This window comes from Periplaneta americana, chromosome 8, assembly GCF_040183065.1.
Source record: "Periplaneta americana isolate PAMFEO1 chromosome 8, P.americana_PAMFEO1_priV1, whole genome shotgun sequence".
NCBI lineage: Eukaryota > Metazoa > Arthropoda > Insecta > Blattodea > Blattidae > Periplaneta > Periplaneta americana.
In genome coordinates, this window is record NC_091124.1 from 61792918 (window position 1) to 61817038 (window position 24121).

Here is a 24121-nt window from a genome sequence, read left to right on the forward strand (position 1 = left end):
TCGTGTGCTGTTTGTGTTGGTTTGGTCTGTTTTTGTTTTGCCTTTTTTATTAGTGTGTCTATTATGTTAGGGTTGTTTCCATTGTCTTGTGCTATATATTTTATTGTGTTTAATTCTTCAGTGTAGTTGTCATTGTTCATTGGCATATTAATTAATCTGTGTGTCATTGTACGGAAAGCTGCATGTTTATGTTGTATTTATATTAGGTGATTTATGATTTTTATTTTTATTTTTTTTTCTGTTAATGATTTAATTGGAATATATGAGAAGTAATTTATAGAATTGAATAATAAATATAAGGCCTCCAATAAATATTTATTTTGATAGTAGAAGAGAAACAATTCCTCCTTAATAGATTTATATGACCATGATAATCACGTGACTCCAATTCGTGCCGAAGCCTGTCTTTCTCGTTAGCCATGGTTGCAATAGTAGTGACGATGGCAGTTTTTAATTAGTTTACTTTACGATCTTTTATCAACTGTGATGGTTATGTAGCATCTGAGTGAAATGAAAGTGATAATACCAGCGAAATGACTTCAGGGTCCAGCGCCGAAAGTTACAGATCCTTTGCTCTTAATAGGTTGAGGGAAAATCCCAGAAAAAGTCTCAATCAGGTAATTTGTCCAACCAAGATTTGAACCTGAGCCTGCTTGTTTCACTGTCAGACATGCTAAACAGAAGTGAACACGATGATAATGATAGTGACAGTATTTTAATAATAAAAACAATACGTACCTGTTCTTGTTCTTCTTCATTAGGTCGATATTCTTCATCACTAGAATCTTCAGAAAGTTCTCGTTCTATAAGTACATGGCATTTTGAGGTAGAAGGTTTTTTTGGAGTTATTGGCCATGAGATAGTAGGCTGTGTCATAAGAAGTTCCCTGTAACAGATATTCCATTAACTTTAGCAATGCAAACATTATAATAGCAGAATTAAAAAACAACAATTAATCAGCCAATGTATTGCCTATTTTTTTTTTACATTACAATAATTAAAACCAATAACAAGTCAAACTGTGTACAAGATACAACAAGTAACAGATGGTGAAAAATGATGAACGGAAGACAAGAATATCACTATAATAGCAATGAATGAGTTATTTGAGTTTTCCTATCAGTTTAATTTTATTTATATTGCACTGTACTACGTTGAATTGAATTTCGGGAGGGGTTACTACGACTTAAAACATCTAAGCATGACAGGCCAAAGACACTTAGCCATCACATAAGATGGTATAAGAAAAATATCAATGTCGATTAATTTTCGTAAATAATAAAGAAAGTAATATTACATAGTAATAAAATATGCATGTGTTGACTGTTCTGAAAAGAGTGAGGAAGTAACGAACAGAGATCATCTCCAACTGTGCAAGTTTTAAACAGGACAACAGAAAGCAACCGGTATTGGGAAGCTAGAAATTTTATGGGCAATAATGAGCTCATATATCTGCTTGGTTTTCCAATGGATACCATCCCATTGTGGAATCCTGGGAAACAAGAATGCGGATGCTTTAGCAAAGAAGGGCAGCACTGCTACTTACAGACCTGTTACTAAATCTACGTATTACTCTGTGAAAAGATTGATTAAATCTACATACTTAGATTTCAACAAACAAAATTTGATAACATAATTTCAAGGGAAAAAATAGAACTCTCTGCATCATAATCCATAGTTAATTCCCGATTTACCACGAAAATCGTCTGTAGCTGCATTTAGAATGGCAACAGGCCATGACTGTTTGGCTAAACACCTGCATAGAATTGGAATATATCAGTCCCCTAACTGGCCATTGTGCAAATCAACCAAGAAATGGATTCGGAACACCTCAAAATCTGTGCTTCAGTGGCTGACCATGATAATATCTTTGAAAAATATTGGAGTGCACGAGGTCAAATGACTTTATTGTCAAACACCTGGCATTAGAAAACAACAACAACATATCTGCTTGATTCCGCTTCCAAACTTTTATTGTATTCAATGTAATTATTATTGTAATTGTATTCAGTGCTTTTTTGTATTTGAATTGTTCTTTGAGTCAATGCCTGCCATTGGAATGAATAAATAAATAAATAATAATAATTACTGCGTTATCTTTATTTGTAATTCATAAAACATTAATATGTACTATAACATTCATGAAACATTTTTGTATCATAGCATTCTTTACTGTCATCCTACTTTGTGGGATCAGTGCTGAATCAACACATTCCAGATTGTGTGATGGATTGAATCAATTATTAAATTGCTCTGCTTTTAGATACAAACTGTTTATTACAAAGAGTGTACTACAGACGAACAACAATAGGTTACCAAGCGCAATTCTACACTACACACCAGCCGGAAGAAGACATTTGGAAAGACTGTTGAAAAGATGGGCAGACCAAAAAATTACTGTCGAAAGTTTAGGGTTGAAAAAGATTCAGAAGGAACTAATTCTTGACGTTGATGATTTTATGGATGCATACTTCTATAAATTATCTGTCCTTATATTGCTTGTTTGAGGCTTGAAAGTAATGTAATTTTCCCTAAGGTAGGTTACTAGCCTTATCGTTAGGTAGTCCAGTAGTGGGGCTGCCACTTTTAGCCACAAATTCAATTGGCTAGATCATGTAAGAAGAATGGAAAATTCAAGAATCCCAAAAATTATGATGCAATATAAACCTAGAGGACATCGTCGACCAGGAAGACCTTTAAGAAGACTGCTAGATGGGGCCGAAACAGGTCTACAGAGGCCTAATTCGTGAAGGATGATGATGATGATGATACTTCTATAAAATACAGTGAAATACTAACCTACTTGATACAAGAAGCTATTCCACACATTCCTTTCAGAGTCTTACTCTGATACTGTTCTTATTTTCTCACACTCTTTGTTTTTGGGAATTCATACACATACTTAACACATATATTATCATATTTTGTAAAATGTACATTTATATTTCATCACAGTCTTTCCTTCAAAACAAATGTTATATAATTTCATGTTTCAGTGTTCCAAATATTACTTACTTCGCCTTTGCTCTTGTTAGTTTTGGCTCATAAGGAAATTCCTCTTCAGTCTCAACATCTGCATCATCTTTGTCTTTAATAGTCCGTCTTACCATTGCAAGAACATGTTCATTTGTAATCACATGCTAGAAGGGAAATAGAAAGAACAAAAACGAATTATACTCTCATACGTCGACCTGGTTGGCGAGTTGGTATAGCGCTGGCCTTCTATGCCCAAGGTTGCGGGTTCGATCCCGGGCCAGGTCGATGGCATGTAAGTGTGCTTAAATGCAGCAGGCTCATGTCAGTAGATTTACTGGCATGTAAAAGAACTCCTGCAGGATAAAAATCCGGCACATCCGGCAATGCTGATATAACCTCTACAGTTGCGAGCATCGTTAAATATAACATAACATTTTACTCTCATACTTATAGAAAATGTTGTTAATGAGTAATTAGTGAATTTTATTACAAAATGAGGAGGAAGAGACATATTTATTACTTGAATAACAAATTTTAATATGAAAACTGTGTCTCATAATGCTTCTGTAAGTAACATTAACTCACCTTAAGGATATTCTTTACATTAGCAACTGTTAGATTTGACTTTGCAGCTTTAGCATCCAGTTGCTTTTCTATTTCCTCTTCCATATTATTTAATACATCAGGTATGTTGCCATCAATAGAATTATCTCTTTTTTTCCTGGATAGAAATTAGAAAAAATAAACATATTAAAAACAAAATCTAAATTTGTGATAAGATATATTTATTTATCGGAATTCACGATAAAAACAATATATTTCATTTTTGGAGTTTAATTTATATCTACTGGTACGAAAAATGAACTCTATGAATTTTAAACAGCATTATAACATGAATTTTTGGAATAAAGTGGATTTTTTAAATCAAGGAGAATAGCAATTTATCAATAATGAAGAGAAAATAAAGAAATTGAGAAAACGAAAAAAAAAAACAGTATCATTCCACCTATCCATTTGCACAGGATGGGATTTACGGTTCTAATTTGCTATCTATTGACATTATTTTAATCACCACTACTCTCTATCCACTTTCTAGACCTGAGATCAACACAGTAAAGAAAGTTTTACCATAATAATATGTTCTCAAGATTTTATATCAGAGCCGAATCAAGAGTACAAACACTTAACCAACTTCAAATCTGCAACTTTTTTGCAGCACTCCTATTTATATACTAAAAAAGTGTTGTTAGTGTATTCAATTATTGTCTAGGAACTCATATAAAAACGTTTTCAATTAAACTTTGAATTCAAGAACATTTTTTTAAACCATTCTCAAGAATTTCACATTTCTACCTAAATATTATGAAAGCAGATGAAAACAACTTCCATGTAACATGAGCTCCATATCCTCCGCATGGCCTTTTCTTTTAACTTGGTTATTTAATGATGTATCAATTACAGTAGAATCCCTCTTAACCGGCACCAAAAAGACCAGGCTAGTTCTGGATACGAGATTTTGCCGGATAATTGAATAAATATCGGTATATACAAAAAAAAAAAAAAAAAAAAAAAAAAAAATCATATTTCATGGTGCCAAATCGCTGGCTAAATGTTACAAGGGTGTATGTAGTAATATTTCTGACATAGACATAGAACCTTGTAATATTGAGCCAGCAAAATGTTAAAACTGCCAGCCATGTGAAGCTTCTTCTCTATCACTTAAACATAACTGAATAAACATAAAAAGTGTGTGGATTTTCCTTATTAAAACACATCACACAACAAAAATAATACACTAATTCTAGGTTCGAATAGTCACTGAAAATTAAAGTTCATGCGAAGTTCCTAATGTGGTAACACTGACAGTGGGAACATGGTGAAATAAACATTAAAGCTGTGTGGATTTTCTTTATTAAAACACATCACACAATACAAATAATACACTAATTCTAGGTTCGAATATTCACTGAAAATGAAAGTTCGTGTGAACTTTCTAATACGGTAACACTGACAGTGGGAACATGGTGAAATAAACATTAAAGCTGTGTGGATTTTCTTTATTAGAACACATCACACAATATAAATAATACACTAATTCTAGGTTCGAATATTCACTGAAAATTAAAGTTCGTGCGAACTTCCTAATGTGGCAAAACTGACAGCCTAGACTATGTCAGTGTGGCAGATTTAAACTTTGTTTTTTCCCCCAGCCAAAAGTGCCATTGTTTTGGTATTACCGGTTATTTGGGTGCCAGTTACGAGGGATTTTACTGTACTAGGTTATTTAGTGTCGATGGAAGCTGTGATAGTAAGATGAGACCGAGTATCTGTCATGGGATTACCTGACATTCGCCTTAAGAGTTGGGGAAAATCTCGGAAAAACTGTACCAAGTAATCAGCCCACGCAAGTATTCAACTCACGCTCAGTTCAGCAGCAAATGTGCCCACTCCCTAAGCTATACCAGTGCCTCATGGCTTTCTTCAGATGGGAAGTAAAGCTGTGGGTTCCACGTAGTAAATTTACAGCACATAAAATTGTCCTGTCCCTGAGAGAGGACTCTGAATAAAATTTGCAGGCCATTTCTCATACACATCAAAATGTGGAAGTAACACAATGACCCCATAATAATGGCCTAAGTGTGCACAGACTTGTCCACCCTCTACCTGTAATGCATACCAAATCATACCGCACCTTTTATGTTCTCTTCCACTTGATTCTGCCAGTTCATTCTCTGAAGTGACTATTTCCAGGGCTTCTGAAGATCTATCATCAGAGGACTCTTCATCATAGACCTCCAAATTAAGAGTAAGTGATTCATTTGCTCTGTTAGCCCAGTGAGGACATTCTCCTTGTGATCTACCATCTTCAGCATCTGAATAGGTATCCATATTTGTTCAACATTTACATCCAGTACTTCCTTATTAAATCAGGAAATCACTCAGATCTCTGTAAAAATGAACAAGACATACTGTAATTACAATCTTTATTGTACGAGTTTCTTATGTTTAAGGAAAAAAGGAATTTTCATCACCATTAAAAATATATTCATTTGTAAAACCTGTAAGGTCACAGAACTACAGAATCCATTCCATTTTTTAATTCAATATTAATTCATATAAAACTAACACATTTTTTTCTTTATTTATGTCAATAAGAATGATGCTAACCACAATTTGTTCTACCTCGAATTAGAGTATCTTTGAAAGATTACTAACCTCTATAGAAAATACACAAAATGTCCTCCGTCCTGCTCAAGGCAACAATAACACGTCGTTCCAAATTACCAGCCGCTTGTTGGAAGACTGTTGTCAACCATTGATCTCATGTGTAATGTTCTGCTTCAAATCGTTCTGGGGGTGTGTGGTGTAAACTCTGTCCTTTAAGTAACCCCATAGCAAGAAGTCCAGTGTTGTCAAATCTGTAGATCTCGATTGCCTCAGGTTCTTGAAAATTATCTAGTTGTCAAAGAAACTTTCAATTAATTTCATGGATTCGTTTGATGTATACCATGTGACGCAGTCTTGCTGAAAATATCCAAAATCCACATGTCATTCCTGAAGCACCTATGCACCCAATGAAAGTTGGGGCTTGGTATGCAATCTCCACACAGAGAATAGTGGGACCAATTTCTTTCGAGCAGACTGTGAACACTGCAGAGTATCATATTTTCATGAAATTTTCTGAGCAACTGGACGATGAAAAATGGGTCAAGAGTCCTGCCTTGAGCAGAAGGGAGGACATTTTCAGCATTATCTATAGAGGTTAGTAATCTCCCAAAGACACTCTGCATTTACGGTATAACAGATTGTGGTTAGCATCATTCTAATTGAAGTAAATAAAGAAAGATGTTAGTTTTATATGAATCACTCTGTATGAAGTAACCTACAAATATGTTGCAAGAATATAGATTTTAAAATAAAATAAAAAAATACAAGTTTTCAATGTCCTTAACGCAAAATAACTGGATCTGGCATATTATCTGTCTGTATACGGCAGTTCATTCTGAACTACTGAATGGATTTAGTTCATATGCAGTGTATGTCAATTCATTTAGTAATGAAATGAAACAAATTAAATACAATCATTTTAAGACGAGGTAGAGATCAGAATTTTTCCATAGCTGGTCAATTCCACTATGACAGGTGTTACTTTCAGAAAGAGATTCTTCGAAATTTAACTGGAATACAATAACTGATAAAATATTTTTACTAGTTCTTTTATACTCCAATGAATCTCCACTTCTTGCTTGTCAGACACAACTAATTGTTTTTTTTTCTAACCATTATTTGTCAGTTGATATAAGTGAAATAAACAGTGTGACAGGTGTAACATGAAAAAGACATGCATAAATTAATGATACAGTTTAACTGATAACTCTGTGAAGTTCACAATTTGAATTAATTGTGTTACCTATTTTCAATGAGAGGAAAGTTCAAGGAATCGAGTGATATAATGGACGTAATTAAAATATTAAGCTTTGCACTTACAATTTAATTAATCTTATGTGATGGGTGTTACTTAATAATGTGACGGGTGTTACTTGTCTGAAGAAATTTCACATTTGGGTTTTTTTTTTTTTTGGTTCAAATCATAGAACATATATTTTCTGTAGTTCACTACATAGACTTAAAAGTACTGGTAGCCTAATATCAACGGTAGACATATGTATGACTTGAGGCTTTCCCGGCATTTGATATAGAATAACTCTTCTCGGGTTCTCAGCCAGGTGAGTTGGAGATTAGCTTCCAAGCTTTCGACGGCTAGCTCTGCCAGCTTCTTCAGGGATGAAGTGATGTGGTCTGATGGCACAGCTAGTCGTCGAAAGCTTGGAAGCTAATCTCCAACTCACCAGGCTAAGAACCCGAGAAGAGTTATTCGGGAGACATATGTTTTCAAAGTGTACAATTTTTTTTAAGTTAACTTTCACTTAGTAAATTACAAATATGATGTTGACAGGTTCACAATTGTTCTCTCTAAAGTAAATTAATACAAATATTTAATAGAAACAATAAAAAATACAGCCATAAAATCAAAATAGTGTGGCTAGAAAAATAGATTCACTTTTGATATTGAACTGTTGTTCCTAACATAAATTTAATTTTTTAGTATATATGCTCACTTCAACAAATGCTAAATATAAATTTATATTTCTCACAATGGAATTTAATAAATTTTACTAAAACTGTAATTACAAAACAAAATGCAACAACTTAAGCAGCATCATACTCAGAGCTGTCTCAATTTTTACTATTTGGACAGCTTTTCCCTTTAGTTTCAAACTTTCAGTTTTGTTTTCTTACTGTGAGCAGTAAGTTCTTTTCTTGATAGCTTCTTTGTTCTCCTAAGCTTTTCCCTCTCTCTCTCCTTCTGCAAATAGTCTTCATATCTGTTGTTTGGGTAAAGGGAGATGTCACAAAAATGAGTTTGGAGATAAATGAAAATTAAACTTGGAACTCTCACTGAAAATATTTTTCTACACAAAACACATCAACTGCTAGTATTCTTTTCATTTTTGCACACTCACTTGTATAATTTAACTTGTGTGTTCATCTGGGGAACAAAATTCCATCTGCACAAAAAATTACTTATCCCTCTTTATTCAAACACCACAGAATTTTATCTTTATTTAATTTTCTTCACCTACGGCATTCAGGTTGCCTTTCAGCTGCTGATTTTCCCATTCTGCAATTAAATATATATGGTATCCAGCTATCTCAAAACGTTAAAATAAATAATTGCATGGTTAACATGCAGCTTCGTGTATCCTAAAAATGCAGCAGCTTAATCTACATTTATTTTTAGGTTATGCTAATGGTTAATATCTTCAGTAATTCATTCCTTGTTAAGTAAGCAAGAAATAATGTTACAGAATAGAAAAGTACTATGACTAACTAAAATAGAACATAAGTAGCCTATAATTTTTAAGTAAATCAGAACTTTCGACCAAACATTCAGCTTAATGTAAATTTGGTGGGAAACCTTTCAGACAAGAAAGCTTTTGGAGGAAACAGGTATTGACGACTGTTCATAACTTAAACTTCAGATTTACCAACATTTGAAACCTATTTAATAATGTGTTGTGGGAACTACCTGCAATAAATCAAAATACAGAATTCCTGTGTTCTCCGTGCTCTAATATTGTAACACCCGTCACATTAAAACACTTGTTATTTTTAGTTAAGAAAAAATTTAAAACATACTGTACTTTTAGCATCATATTTTGACTTAGCTATCAAAAATTGGTGCCTTCAGGACAAAAACTGAGAGCAAGAGAGTAACTTTAAGCATATCCTGTGATGGGTGTTACATAAAAACACTTATTTTTAAAATAGCAAATTTTTAAACTCACTGACATTCATAAAAGTAAACTGATACTGATTTTAAAGTCTTCTCTTTCTGTTAATAGAATTACAACAGAGAACAGCCTTGTTTATTAATTTTAAGTTATGGTTTGGCAACAAACTGCCAAAGTAAATTTGACAGATCAAAAGTACACACTAAAATATTCACTTCGGATGTACATATGTAAAACAAAGATGAATTAAATAAATCGAACTTTTCTGCTAATTTCTAAAAATATGAACTTTCCTGAAGAAAATGATATAAAGAACATATACTGAACACGAAATTTAATTTTAACTTCAATGTCCAACCTATCGTGGAATTGACCAGCTAATAATGAATAAGTAAGGAATTCAAAACATTTCAAAGACTGCTTCTATCTTCATCTTCGGGTGAAAAAAAGGGGAGAAGGGTAAGAAGAGTTCCTACTCGTTGGGGTCATTATAAATAGCTATACTGCTTGATAAAAAAGTCGTTTTAATATAGATGTGTATTTGGAGATCTTATTGGTTTTTTATTGGCCTTGAGGAAGAAGGAAATGAACAGCTGAAAGCAGAGTTGACTACTATCACAGTACCGCAGAGATGGCTGTACATAATTGAAATGATGCACCAAAACTGTACAATATTTTAGTTTTATCGTTTTGAGTATATTTCCATCAAACGCATTCACAGAGAGGGTTTTTTTTTCTATTATGAATATTAACTGAAATTATAAGTCTAATAAAAAGTAATGTACATAGCCTACACATCAATTATGATGAAATTGCTTTTTATAGGACAGTACTTTTTAATGAGAAAGGGCTGAGAATTGCACACTAAGTGAAAAGTATTAATTTGTAGTTAAATTCGTGTTAAGTATGTTTCCATAACATAAACAGTATTCATTTGTAGTTAAATTAGTGTCAAGTATATTTCCATCAAGTGACAAGGATTAATAATTTATAGGTGAGTTAAACTCGTGGTGAGTATATTTCTATGAAATGAAAAGTTGAGGACTCAGAATGACAAGGTTCTATCTGACATTTTTAGCAAAATTGAGATTTTCGTTGCATTGAATTCTGCTACTTCACAGCTATGTACCATAAATATTATGTGTTGAAATCTCAATTATTTTGCGTGATAAAGTTAGTTTGAAAAGGTTCTTATCTGCATTGTTTATATTAACAACCAAACTTTTAAAAAGCTCTCCTGTAAAATTTACTAAACACTAGATAGAACCTTGTCATTCTGAACCCTCGAATTTACCTTAATAGTTTCAAAAAATAAAATATAGGATATTATTTTAATAGGCCTAATTGTGTTAATAATGATAGAATATGTACTTAGTGCTATATTCCAATATGGAAAGTAAAGAATGTAACTAAACCAACCTGCTGATTCATTGTGGTGTCTAAAGTTCAATGTTAATACATACAGTATATTTCTAGTTCTCCTTTCTGAAATCTGGCAATCATACTGCCACTGCCACCATGCGATTAACAGAAGCCAATTTTAAGAGGATGATACAATATAGAAAAATAAAATTAACGCAACACTTATTTTACTCAAACAAAAGTGGACGTCTAGATTGCAGCAACTTCTGTTTACAGTCAAATCTGTGTCAGATTCAGATTGCTGGTACAGTTTCTTACCTCAAAACAAAGTAGGCCCTATTTTTAAACTTATTTGAGTAAATCTTTACAATAGCATGGACACTCCACCAAAGACACCACAAGATAGTCTGGGAGAGAAGGATTTGGGTAGGGTAGTGACATCCTTAGACAATTTTGAGTATATACAAGGCATACCAAAAGCCTAACCTAACCTAACCTGTCAATGATTAGACTTTATAAAAACTCTTCTTTTCTTCGTGATCAGTAAGAAAATGCACGGAAATGAGATGTACTACCCTTTCCTGCTCTCTACTCTTTCCACCTTGACGGAGTGATCCTGCTTCCTGCACCTCTCTGACAGTCCCCACTTTTACATCAACTTTTCACCTTTATTTCGATGTGAAATTTCTTTTATTTACAGTACATATGATTCGACTAGAAGCCAATACGTAAATACATTTCTACCTTAACATGGTGACGCAATAGTAAAGAAATCTTTTATTTGATCTGAAATATGATTTTGATGGAACCATGCTTAGAGAAAAATATGTTAATGATTGCGCATATTTATTTGACACAGGATTAAGCAAAATAGTTTTACACCGAGAAGATATGTGCCATTTACATGGTATCTACTTTTGACGTAGAACTAAGCCATTCCTCGAATGTACGTGAGGGGGTACTGGTACATAAGTTTTGGATGTCCCAAAAAGTGCACAATTTGAAATGCTTACTGCATGGAAGTGCACAATTTGAAATGCTTACTGCATGGAAACTGTAAGAGCTACAATGATGATTTAGGAGTACAGTACAAACAGTTCAATAGAGGACAGTTGTTTCTTCTTAACAATAACTGGTTGAACTAAATGCGTGAGGGATGAGGGGGGCGCAACGAAAATGGCCGTCTATTGTTCGACAACTTCAAGTGAAACCCCGTAAAACATGCCAACTTCTGGAATCTCTCTCTTTCTTTCTTCTCTCTCCCTCGTTCCTCGTCATTCAGTCACCAATCACCACGTAAATATCTGAGAGGGTGTGTGTGGGCATCGCGACCAATAGAAGAACCACACTCCAGTATTACCACAATAACGGATTCTTCATTTTAGCCTCGACTGTCGGCTAGAAAGGTTCCATTATGCTAGCATTACAGGCAACTAGTCAACCTTTTAATGCTTTTGTTAGCAGGTTTGACAAACTGTGAGTGGACCTGCAAGTATAATAGCATAGTGCTCTCTCCCTTCCCCCCGTGCTTTCTCACTTGCTCCTCCCCAAGACAGCCAGCGCTCACGTAGAAATTCGATCAGGGTTTCAGTTCGATTTGTCAATCTATAGCAACCTCGACGTGGCACTGTGATATGAATCAGGACCGATTGCGTCAGTGTGACTTGAGATCGGTTGTGAGAGTAGTAGCACAGTCCAGTATATACAGTCACGAAACTCAATACGTAGTAAATATGCACCCATAGTTAGTTGCTAACCACTAGGATCGCTAATATCGCCTCATTACAGACAATAAAGTAAATAAATGAAAGCGCACTAATGTGCATTGATGTGGTGGTTATCTACTGTTCCCTACTATACTCTGTCAGGGATCGTGTTCTTTTAGTGCAAATCGAGAAGTGGTATCGTTCACATTGTTTCCCGCACAGGTTGCACACACAATTGTCCACTGGCTCGTGGTATCCTTGTTTGATACACAGCTTGTGGTGGAAACTATGTAACGACAGTCTTGTTAGGGCACTGCGTAATTCCTGGTTTGGTCTTGTCCAGCTGCGATCGACCATGGCATTTGTGGAGTAAAGTCTTCCCAGATCTCGTCTCTCTTTCTCCGTCGATCGTGTAGAACTTCTTCTGATTTTTCTGTTGATGGCAGTAGTAGTTGCGAGCGTAGATCCTCAATGAGAAAGGTTTCCCTTGCAAGCTCGTATACTAGGCGCGATGATGTATGTATAGATAGGCCTAGAGTTTTCTTTAGGAATCTCGCCTTTGTTGCTTCTATGATTTCTAGGGTCTTTTTGGAGAAGTGCGTCCAGGTTATTGCTATTCCATAAGTCAGGATTGGTAGGATTTTTGCTGTGAATAAGGCCATTGCAGTTTCCAGGGATAAGCTCTGTAGTTGTGTGATGTCATATATTGCTTTTGTCACGGCAATTGCTCTTTCTCTTGTGTGCATTTGGAAGGATGTGCCGGTGGTTTGAAGAGTCATTCCTAGATATTTGAAGTTGTTCACAATCTGTAACTTCTTTCCGTCGAGCATGATGTGTTCTTTTTCTGCTATTTTGCCTCCTTTTCTGAAAATCATTTGTACAGTATTGTTTTCATTTATTTCTAGGCTGTTTATACCTGCCCAGGTTGAAAGTTTGTTTAAAGCTTTCTGAAGTTTGTGGGGGTCCTTTGACCCCAGTATCATGTCCTCGGCATACATGAAGAGGGTGATGTGTGTCTTTTAGTGCATCTACAATTTCTGATGTGGCAATATTGAAAAGGAGAGGGCTTAGGGGGTCTCCCTGCAGCACCCCATTATAGACAATGCACAGCCTATTGTTCCTAGCACCCTCACAACTCAAGCTTCGTAACTGTATATACTAGACTGTGGTAGTAGTGAAAATTTTAAACATGCCCAAGAAATTCAGAGCAGAACATCACCGTGACGGTGAAATGGACTAAGAGGGGTGGCAGAGGATACAAGAATTCAGAAAAGGCCAAATATGTCGGAAAATGAATGAAAAGGAGAGTAAAGGGTCGCGTTGAAACGTGCGAGAATGGAAATTCACTTATGTAGTAGTGAAAACAGAGCTAATGTAAAAAAAAAGTTAGGTGGCTTTGAGATGAAAGTGATACTCAGATGTTTCTGTGATTCTTTCGTGGCCATTGTTTTTTTTTTCTGCATGGAAAAGAATTTGAAGGACGAGGATTGTAAAAGTACAGAACTTACCTATATTGATAAACTTACCGGAAAAAAATTTGAAATTGGAAAGAATTTATTGGCGTAGATAACCTAAAAGTGATTATTTAACACATGAAATAAAGAGGCAGAACACTTAAAAAATGAACGCGAAATACACATTTCACTTCACTCGGTACATGCAAGGTAGGCCTATACCAAAGGGTAAACTAACCTCATCTAACCTGTCACAGATCCGCATATACAAGGCATACCAGAAGCCGCACATACTGTATTTGGGTGACACATCCTTCACAACAGCCGATTCTTGGATTCTGTCCTACAGGAAGCATAAAAAATCATTCCTCATCCTCTAACATAATATATCCTGGGGTACTAAACCGTTGTCAGCTTGCAATAAATGCGATGCTATAAATAAAGTACTTATTACAAACTCTGTAATTGGTGGAGGACAGACATACCTTAAATAATAAAATTATCAACAAATACATACCGTACCAAACGAAAAGGCGTAATTTCCGAATGCATTTAAGTACAGAACTCAATTTGGTCCACTTGCCATAGCGTTTACGTTAGCACATTCCTTCACTTTCATGTATTTTGCTCTAACAATTGAAACAGAGGTGTTTCAACATTACACAAACATTACACAACTGTGCACCCATCAATAAAACTGTGAAAATATTTCACCCACTTCAAATGTGATACCACTGCAACTGTTATTTGTCTATGACTGTAACAGATGAGATTCCCGGCAAACAGTGGTGCCAATTCTTAAAATGAAAAAGCACACCCTCTTTTTATCTTCAGGGCACACCTAAAAGTAATCTTTATTAATATCTTCGCGACCAATAAACAAATGATTTTCTAAATGTAATCAGTACTTTTTCTTTAATTCATTTTCTCAGAAAAAGCTATGGAAAGGATGGAGGGTTCTTGCATTGAACCAAATACTTAATTATCGAAACCAAAGACACGATATGTGTCGAAACGATATCGTCCTTCATTTGGTTCTTCACACAAGATATATTCCTAGATCATATATACTAATATATATATATATATATATATATATATATATATATATATATATGATCTAGGGTATATTACGTATCTTTTTTTCCCCCTTTTCCTGCTTTTTTTTTTAAAGAGCGCTGCAATCAGAAAAACAACTGAATGTCACCATTGTTGCCAACACATAAATTGTAATCCCCATCAGTTTAACACCTGGAACGTCAAAATTTAAAAAATATATGACCCACTATCTATATTAATATAAATAAAAACAAATTTTAACACAACTTGTTCGCGTAGGCTTCCACGGCTGGTGTACATGATGTGTGGATAAGCTTCAGGGCTTCTACCGCGTTGTCTTAACACCAAGACAACGCGGTAGAAGCCAAAGACGTTATATAGTATAGAAGCCCTGAAGCTTATCCACACACCTTTAACACAATTTACTTACCAATCTTGATTAAAATATTAATTCAACCTCTGACTTGATTACTACGAGGAAATCTGAAATAGGGGATTCTTTAATACAGTCATAGATGTATACTTCTATGATCTAGGATCAGAGCTCAATGTTTAGGACACAGTCCGTTTCGGTGACACTACATCAAGATTTAAACAACTCCAAACAGGACTTCCACAAGGTGCAGTTACAAGCTGTTCCTTTTTCAACTTATATATTAATGACTTGGTTTCACTACTGACTAAGAACACAAATGTTCATGCCTTACTTTATGCCGACGATCTTGTCCTGTGGACTGCTGCCCCGAAATCACGAGCCAAGAGTGCTATTGCGAATACTCTTAATCACGTTCTTGAAGACTTACACAAATGGTGCCTAGATAACGCTATGACCGTGAACACTGAGAAATCAAAATGTCAAACTTTTTCCCTATGTCACAATCAGTTAACACCGGCCATAATCTACAACAATATACAACTGGACAATGTCCATACATTCAAGTATCTGGGCGTCACTCTTGATAATAAGCTCACATGGAAAGATCATTGCTCCGAGATAGCTTCAAGAACCCGTGGTAGATTATCCTTACTAAAGCGGCTTGCTGGAACCAAATGGGGATGTGCTACATCTACGCTAAACTGTACTTATAAGACATATGTGAAACCAATCATGATATATTGCTGTGGTGCCCTTATAACTGCATCTGATCAGACAATCAGTAAGCTAGACTGTGTCCAAAATCAAGCCATGAGACTGATTACTGATGCTGTAAAATCAACACCAATAAACTCACTATTGCTCCATACCAATAACATGAACATCAAATCAGAAATAAGACAATTAGCGTTAAAACTTCACGAAAAACTCACTTGTTTGTCTGATATTGAATACTCCCCTTGCTCCTCACACACCAACCGCAGATTAAAAACCCAAGAAGGTTTCCTGCAAAAAGTAATCACTGAAAGGCATAATCTGGATCTATCCTGGAAACCTCAGCAAATGATACTACCAACCAATCCGCTTGCGTTATATCATATTAACTATGCACTAGATCTTGTTGCAATAGAAAATAAACAGGACGACTGTAGTGAAGTACTCCGTCTTTCTGCCTTAGAAACATTACATATGCGCTACCCACAAGACAAATGGCTGCATGTGTACACTGACGGCTCCCAAATAGAAAAACACATGCCCACTGGAGCCGGAATTCATTGCCAACTGTTCTCTACCTATCTCACTCTAGGCAACAACCATACACCTTTTGATGGAGAAGTAAGAGCCATATGTACTGCTGTGAAACAACTGTTGTGCAGGTCCTTCCCATTTCCAAACATTGCCCTCCTCAGTGACTCAAAAGCAGCGATATCTGCAATTGGAAACTACTTACTACAACCAGCTAATGATGACATTCAACAATGCAGAGAAGACATCAAGAAACTAAATAAAATTGTACATCTGCATTGGATACCTTCTCACTGCGGTATTGCCGGGAATGAAGCAGCAGACTTTCTAGCAAAGAAAGGAACAACTATCCCCCTTTCATATTCTAACATGCTGCCATTCCATAGAGCATCTACAAATATAAGCAGTCGAGTGAGACAACGTTTCCATAAAAGTTTGGAGGACCAAATTAAAGATAAACACTGGAAGGACGCACTAAACTCCACTCTCCCCGAATGGCCCAGAAGAGAAGCTGTTGCGACGTTCCGCGCCGCAGTCGGTCATGACTGCCTGGCTAATCACCTCCACTGCCTGGGTGTATTGTCCAGCCCCCACTGCATGCTCTGTGGATGTTCCGACACCATGGACTCAAACCACATTAAGACTTGTCCAGCTCTTTCATCTGTCGGCTTTGCGGATAGGTACTGGGAGGCCAGAGACAGAATGCAGCAGTGCTGACATCCACTCCTTCATAGTTTCCTTGGACATTGTTCACTTTATTTCGTTTTCTTTCCTTATAGTTTTTATCGCCATTGTACGGCCAATGACTCTAGTCAAGTGCCACTGCATTGAATAAAAAAAAAAATGTTTAGGACACAGTTCAACGAAAAAGTAAAATCCCCCACAATTAAACAAATAAAATGACAGAAGCTAAAAAAGTCAAAAGACGATGTACAGTAAATCGTAATTTCCGCCAGAAAATCCGTCATCCGTCAAAGCCATTCTTTTCCCGTCCACTACGTTGAAATTCCGTCCGTTTTGACGGATTTCCAGTTGGCAACATAGCATGGTAGGCCTGTTGCCATGGTTGAGTTGCCAAAGTTAGTTTTCACATGGCAATATTTATTGCGCGCAAAACTGGCGCAAAATGTTAGCATTGATACGTTTCGTCTTTCATTCGTTGTCGATTTTGTATTTTTTTTATCTTCGCGTAAATTGTCAATGAATGTTTAAACGTTAATTCCACCAGCTGAAAGCGTTGTAGACTTAAAAAAATGACACATATTTAGATTTGGCTATTTTTTTAATCCATAATCTTTTCCCTTCTCTAATTTTTCACTTTCAGAGCAACAAAATCGACATTTTAGCAGACAATTCTCTTCATCCTCTTCACCACTTAGGAGACACTTATGCATGGTGAAAAGGCCTCCATTTTTGATGGAACAGTTTTACTGCTGTAATTCACTCAATAGAGCCTCGGGAAGAGGAGGATGGGGTTTGAGTAGGAGAGGCTGTGGAATGCACTTCACTACTCTTTGCAATCCAGACTAATGTTATGGACTGTTGGATTTCATAAACAGACATCTACCAGAGGAAAAGGAATTTTTATGTCAATATATCATACTTAGTCCATTGATTCATCTCGCTCACTTCATTTATATACATATATCTCTTGCGCTTACAATTGTTCTGTACAATTTTTAATTATTCACGTAGTGTAACAACTGAACATAAAATTATATATTTACAATCATCTTTTTTTTTCACTATCTTTAACTTCACATTAAGTACATTCGTATTGTTTTAGAAAGCATACAAAAGTCTCTAAACACACATTAAGCAACGTGTAAGGCAGGTGACAAAATTTTAGATTATGTAGGAACCAAAATTCCGTTACCACACTAGAACCATCAAGTTTAACAATGAGCATTCAGGAACAGGCGTGGTTCCTTATTTTACAAACCACTCCAACATCCGATATTTATGACCCTACTATTTGGTCCCCATTCAAATGGTGTTCATACTATGCTTTACAAAACAATTACAATGGAAATACGTACATTATAAATTACACGATTCTCTGCAGCTACTCTGAAAGCAATTCAAGACTAACCTTATACATCCACTTTAGTCGATGGCATTTCGGAAGGCAGTCATCTGCGCCGTAACATTTCTGGTATGTGACGTTATACGCTTGTACAGTAGAATCAATTGGAATCAGTCTGTAACAAGTGCTTCCCGAGTTCGTTTGTTTATGTGTGAGTGTTTCAATACATTGAATAAGTAAAACGAACATATACTGTATGTGTGTAAGATAAATAAATGGAAGGAGAGACTGTAAAAGACAAGTACTGCACAGGCAGGCACAGAAAATAGTGTTTAATGTATATAATTATTTTAAAAACGTTGACGAGCAGAAAGTTGCCAGTCATCACAGTGCTAGCTGCAATGTTGTCAATGCACAAGAAACGACTGCAGAAGCATGTGGTGTGGGATTGAGAACCGTGCGAAAAATATTGTTAGTGAAGGAAAGAGGGTTTGTTAGGTGTATGCTTACAGTAATAACAGCTAAGGTCATTATTGTCTTTTGATAGTTTTAAATTCTCTCCTGTGCTACTTGTATTGCACGTGCGCGTGAAGTACGATGTGGCAACTTTGTGTGCTGTCTTGCTCTCTCTATCTAAGTATCTTTCTCGACGCAAACGCTAGCAGATGATCGCCTTCCCAATTGCCGTCGACACTAGTAACAAAAAACGGGTTTTCTGTGCTGTGAAACGGAAACGAAAGTGGTTTGCCAAGGTTATAAAAATATCTGCACAGAGAGTTTGGGACTTGCAGAATTGTTGCTGAATGCTTGGTGTACACGCACACGCTGGGGTAGTAACAGCTGCTGATATACTACACTTGTCCACCTGCTGTTATATTACTATGTCAGCAGAACTTTCCAGTCAAAGCGCATGTTGTTAGAATGTGTGACAGGAGGAAATGGCAAGTCCTTAAGCTCCCATTTGTTCTCACCAACATCTTGCACGCAGGTCATGCTGCAGTACGGTATCTTCTGGATGAGACGAGTCATTTCCTGACTGGTCCGAGGAGCTCCTCCACAGAGTTGCCGAGAACATACATCTAGTGTTGCAGCATGTCCGACTAGCAGAATGTTCCCACCTGTAGGAGACAACATTTGAGTCAGAAATTTTATTGTATTAGCATTTTGTGGTTTGAATTGTTGCTTGCTAATACTCCTGACCTTGAATTTCCTCCATTCTCTTACAATCAATCATTCAATAATATTTGGTCAGGAGATAATGAGTCAACTCTGAACTTGTTAATTGTTGGGCATGTGGATAGTAGAGCCCTGCTCAACTGGTTAGGAAAAAAGGAATTCATAACGATGGTGTTTTCTAAAAATGGCGCTATCAACAAAATCAGGAGATGTAAAAAAATTGCTTAAGATTCATAATTTCATGTTACTTACTTTATCTCAGTATTTTCAGTATTCCTGTTTTTTTTATTATTATTTTTCATACATGAAGGAAATTCCTTTTTTTTTTTTTTTTTTTTTTTTTTTTTTTTTTCCAAGGAAATGAGTTGATGGAGAAATGATTTATAACCATTCATTAATATAAAACAACAAAATTGTTGATAACGCCTTATTACAAAACACCATCGATATGTTGCCACAAAATGACTGGTGCTGTAGAGAGTATACAAAGCTCTTCTGTCTTGCGGACTGCCTTGGTTTAACGAATGTTCGAGTTGTTCTGTATTCTTTGTGGATGGATGGCATTGGTGTATAAAAAGTAGATCACACTGAGCCATCCAAATATTACAATTGGGTATTGTGAACAACATGCAGCATGAAACTACAGCGTTTAGCAGCCTAAGAGTACTTCTTTTGTTTTTAATAAGATTCTAATTACAATTCAATTTTTCAACATAATTAAGTTTCATCTGCAAATTTTCATGTACCAGTATTTAAGTAATGTACTTCCTTTCTTTTCGTTTTACGGAAGTCAGAAAAGTCTTAAGACAAGCCACTATTCAAATTGTACATAGGCTAAAGATCATGATACTATGATCTTGGTACCAGGTCATACAATGAATAGAAAACAAGAAAAGAAAAAAATTCTATCTTCTTAAAAAATGATGTCACAATGAAATAATAATGCATCTGCTTAGAGTCACTGCAGTTGCAAGATGGTAGAATCTCCGTACATATGTAACAATGGCAACTTGATCTGAACACTAATGCACGCCTTGTGTCTTAGGCTGGTAATGATGCACCCAAGACCCATCACCTGTGACTGTCTGGGCTACCATAACATCAAATTCATCCAGTCTGCTCTGATCAAGTCGCCAACCTGTTGCACATTTGCCTCCATGACAATCTCCACTGGCCAACCAACTCGGCGTTTGATACTTGTCCACCCTTCAGAGAACTTCTGCACCCAATTGCAGACAATTTGACGTGACAAGCAATACTTACCATACACGGGCAGCATTTCTTTATTAATAACTTTCCTGCCAAACCTTTTGCCTAGAGAAATCACACAACAGAGCACTGCTCGACAATGGTACACATGTGTAGAGGAGCTGCCATCTTACAACTGCTGCTTCTTTGTTTCACTTGTGCACACATCGATCATTTTGACACCTGGATAATACTGCCATTTAGAAGTGATAGTTTCAAGCATCTCATTTAAAAATGTAGATTATTACTTCGATTACACATGTGTAGAGGAGCTGCCATCTTACAACTGCTGCTTCTTTGTTTCACTTGTGCACACATCGATCATTTTGACACCTGGATAATACTGTCATTTAGAAGTGATAGTTTCAAGCATCTCATTTAAAAATGTAGATTACTACTTCGATTTGTAACTTACTCTAAGACTCAGTTTAATAGCCGGCAGCAATTAATAGCAGGAGAGTGGCAATGGTAAATGATGGTGGTAATGAAAGTGAGGATTTCTACTGACATGACTGATTTCATTCTCATGATAATAGCACATGGCTTTATACACTGAAGTATTAGAAACTATGATAAACCTTAAACATTGGAAAGCTGCCGTTCAGAGTCCAAACTACTTAGTAATAGAAGTCTCACCTCTTTCCGCAGTACTTTTGATGACACTCTGTGCCAGATAGAAGCTCCGCATATAGAACTGTTCAGTACTTTCCCGTCGATCATGAAGCTCTTCTGCACGAACAAATGGCTTGTAGTTTTGCCTGATGTTAAAACCAGCTGCCTGCAGCTCTTCTACAGACATCCAATCCGGAAGAGAGTCAGGATACCATGCCAACCACTCAAACAAGCCAGGCTCTATTGCAATGGGCTGTGTCTCTACCTGCCCCAGTCCTGCAACATACACAGTTTACATGACCATCATCTCAAATTCAAGAAGCAATCTACTGGGGAAGTTCCAAAAGTAAGGTACACTTAAAAGAAGTTAATAAGATGCCACATACTTTCTCATTACAATAAGTGAAAGTCTCAGGAATCTTCTATGCCACATCAATAAATTTAAAAATGCAATGATATTGTCAGACTCCAAAGCAGCTATTCTATCAATAGTCTCTAGACACACAACTTCAGCTCAAACAGCAGAAATAACTAAAATGCCCTCTCAATTAATAACACTCAATAAAAGAATTGTATTCCAATGGATACCATCCCAGTGTGGAATCCTGGGAAACGAGAATGCGGATGCTTTACCAAAGAAGGCAGCAATGCTACTTACAGACCTGTTACTAAATCTACCTATTGCTCTGTGAAAAGATTTATTAAATCTACATAGTTAGACTTCAACAAACAAAATTTGATAACACAATCTCAAGGGAAAAAATGGAACTCTCTGCATCATAATCCACAGCTGATTCCCGATTTACCACGAAAATCGTCTGTAGCTGCATTTAGATTGGCAACAGGCCATAACTGTTTGGCCAAGCATCTGCGTAGAATTGGAATATATCAGTCCCCTAACTGTCCATTATGCAACTCAAATCAAGAAATGGATTCAGAACATCTCAAAATCTGTAATTCAGTGGCTGACCATGACAATATCTTTGAAAAATATTGGAGTGCAAGAGGTCAATTGACTTTATTGTCAAACGCCTGGCATTAGAAAACAACAACTTTCTCATTATGCGTGTTACGCGTTTTGCAATGATTCAGTCTTTTATCACGTTATGAATGATGTTACCATTTATGCTTTATTTTCTTAAACTACGTATTATTCAAAAGACACACATACATGAAATCATTTACTAAAGTATATACCCCAGTGATGAATATTCAGAGCACGCCTTGTTGTTTTTAAAAACACTCTCTCTGTAATTCAAATTATTATTATTTTATTTATATATCTCTTTTCATGCTCAAAAGTCAGGATCAAACACATAGCCCAATCCTTTTACAGACAGGAATCCCTGAAGAAAAGAGAATGCAAACCTTGGAACATTCTGCTACACAGTACTAACCATAGACAAATAAATAGCAACATCCCAGATATGCTACAAAAAAGGCTGTCGCTATATTTCGCTTAACCACTTAACCACCTCAAAATCTGTGCTTCAGTGGCTGGCAACGATAATATCTTTGAAAAATATTGGAGTGCAAGAGGTCAAATGACTTTATTGTCACATGCCTGGCATTAGAAAACAACAACAACATATTTCGCTTAACCACTAGACATGAGTGTCTCACCTCTCATCTACATCGGATTAATATCTACCAGCATCCACAGTGCACCCTTTGTAGAAATCAGAACTCCATCATGGATAAAGAACATTTGCGACACAAGGGCGCCCACAGGGGGTAGCCAGTGGTAGCAATTGCTACCACTGAGATTTTTATTTTTTACGCGTTTTTTTTTTTTTTATTTTTCTTTACATGCATGATACATGTTTTCTCAAACCCTTGGTAAACAATTCAACAGAAACGAGTGCTTTGAACTATGAATGCGTCCGCAAGGTAATTTAGATTTCAGAACTGGCTATTTTTCATGTTCAATTTTCTCTCTTTTCGTCTATCCATTTCCTATAATTTTCTAACCATCTTGCTACCAGTGAGATTGGATCCTGTGGGCGTCCTTGTTGCTACAATGCCCAGCAATAAAGAAAATAGATGCTGATTTACCATCGAAGCTCACCAAATACTATTGAGACGCCTGCAGGAGAATGGAAGAAATTCAAGATCCTTAGCATTGGTCAACAACAACATTTTATTTATATTTATTTTTCTCGTTTTATTTTCCGCGAAAATGTTAAATACTGCTGTATTTACCTTAAATCTAACCAGGTCAGACTGCATGCACTTATATAAGTTATAAATCAGGGGTACACCAGGAATTGAACCCGGGTCCACAGGATTGTAAGTCAGCGCTCTGGTCACTATACCACGTGGCAGCTACACATTTACATAAATAATGATATAGATAATGTCCTTTTTTAAATTTAATTATGAATATATGACGTAATAATTTCTTAAACTATAAATATTCTATTTAACCGAGATATCAGATTTTTCTTTAATAATTTCAAATTCATAAAGTTTCCGAAGTTTGGAATTTGACTAATAATCCAAGGCACTTCGTAATTTAGACATCATAATTATGATATGTTGTGTTGTCTTGCGAATCAACTGTTACTGTTATGTAAATACATGTT

At 35.9% G+C, this 24121-nt stretch overlaps 2 protein-coding genes across 10 annotated transcripts in view; both read right to left on the reverse strand.

Moving 5' to 3' along the window:
• The window catches only part of LOC138704752 (GON-4-like protein), a 65006-nt gene extending 50416 nt beyond the window's left edge, over positions 1–14590 (reverse strand). For 2 of the 5 annotated variants that reach the window (XR_011333422.1, XM_069832936.1), the window contains exons 1-5: positions 14312–14590; positions 5669–5923; positions 3562–3697; positions 3016–3140; positions 739–886 (exon numbers count right to left, since the gene is read on the reverse strand). Coding sequence is in view for 4 of the 5 variants with exons in the window: in XM_069832936.1 (XP_069689037.1) it covers positions 739–886; positions 3016–3140; positions 3562–3697; positions 5669–5865 (606 nt within the window). In the remaining variant the exon portion in view is untranslated. Of the gene's footprint in view, positions 1–738; positions 887–3015; positions 3141–3561; positions 3698–5668; positions 5924–6192; positions 6433–14032; positions 14138–14311 lie in introns of all 5 variants that reach the window. The other 3 variants (XM_069832938.1, XM_069832937.1, XM_069832939.1) reach the window with 3 other exon arrangements.
• Positions 14591–18085: 3495 nt separating this feature from the next.
• Positions 18086–24121, reverse strand: part of Epp (Ecdysteroid phosphate phosphatase) — a 54786-nt gene continuing 48750 nt past the window's right edge. For all 5 annotated transcript variants that reach the window (XM_069832943.1, XM_069832942.1, XM_069832941.1 and 2 more), the window contains 2 exons: positions 21561–21812; positions 18086–19618 (listed from right to left, as the gene is read on the reverse strand). In XM_069832943.1, the coding sequence (XP_069689044.1) occupies positions 19380–19618; positions 21561–21812 (491 nt within the window). In that variant the 3' untranslated portion in view covers positions 18086–19379. The remainder of the gene's footprint in view (positions 19619–21560; positions 21813–24121) is intronic.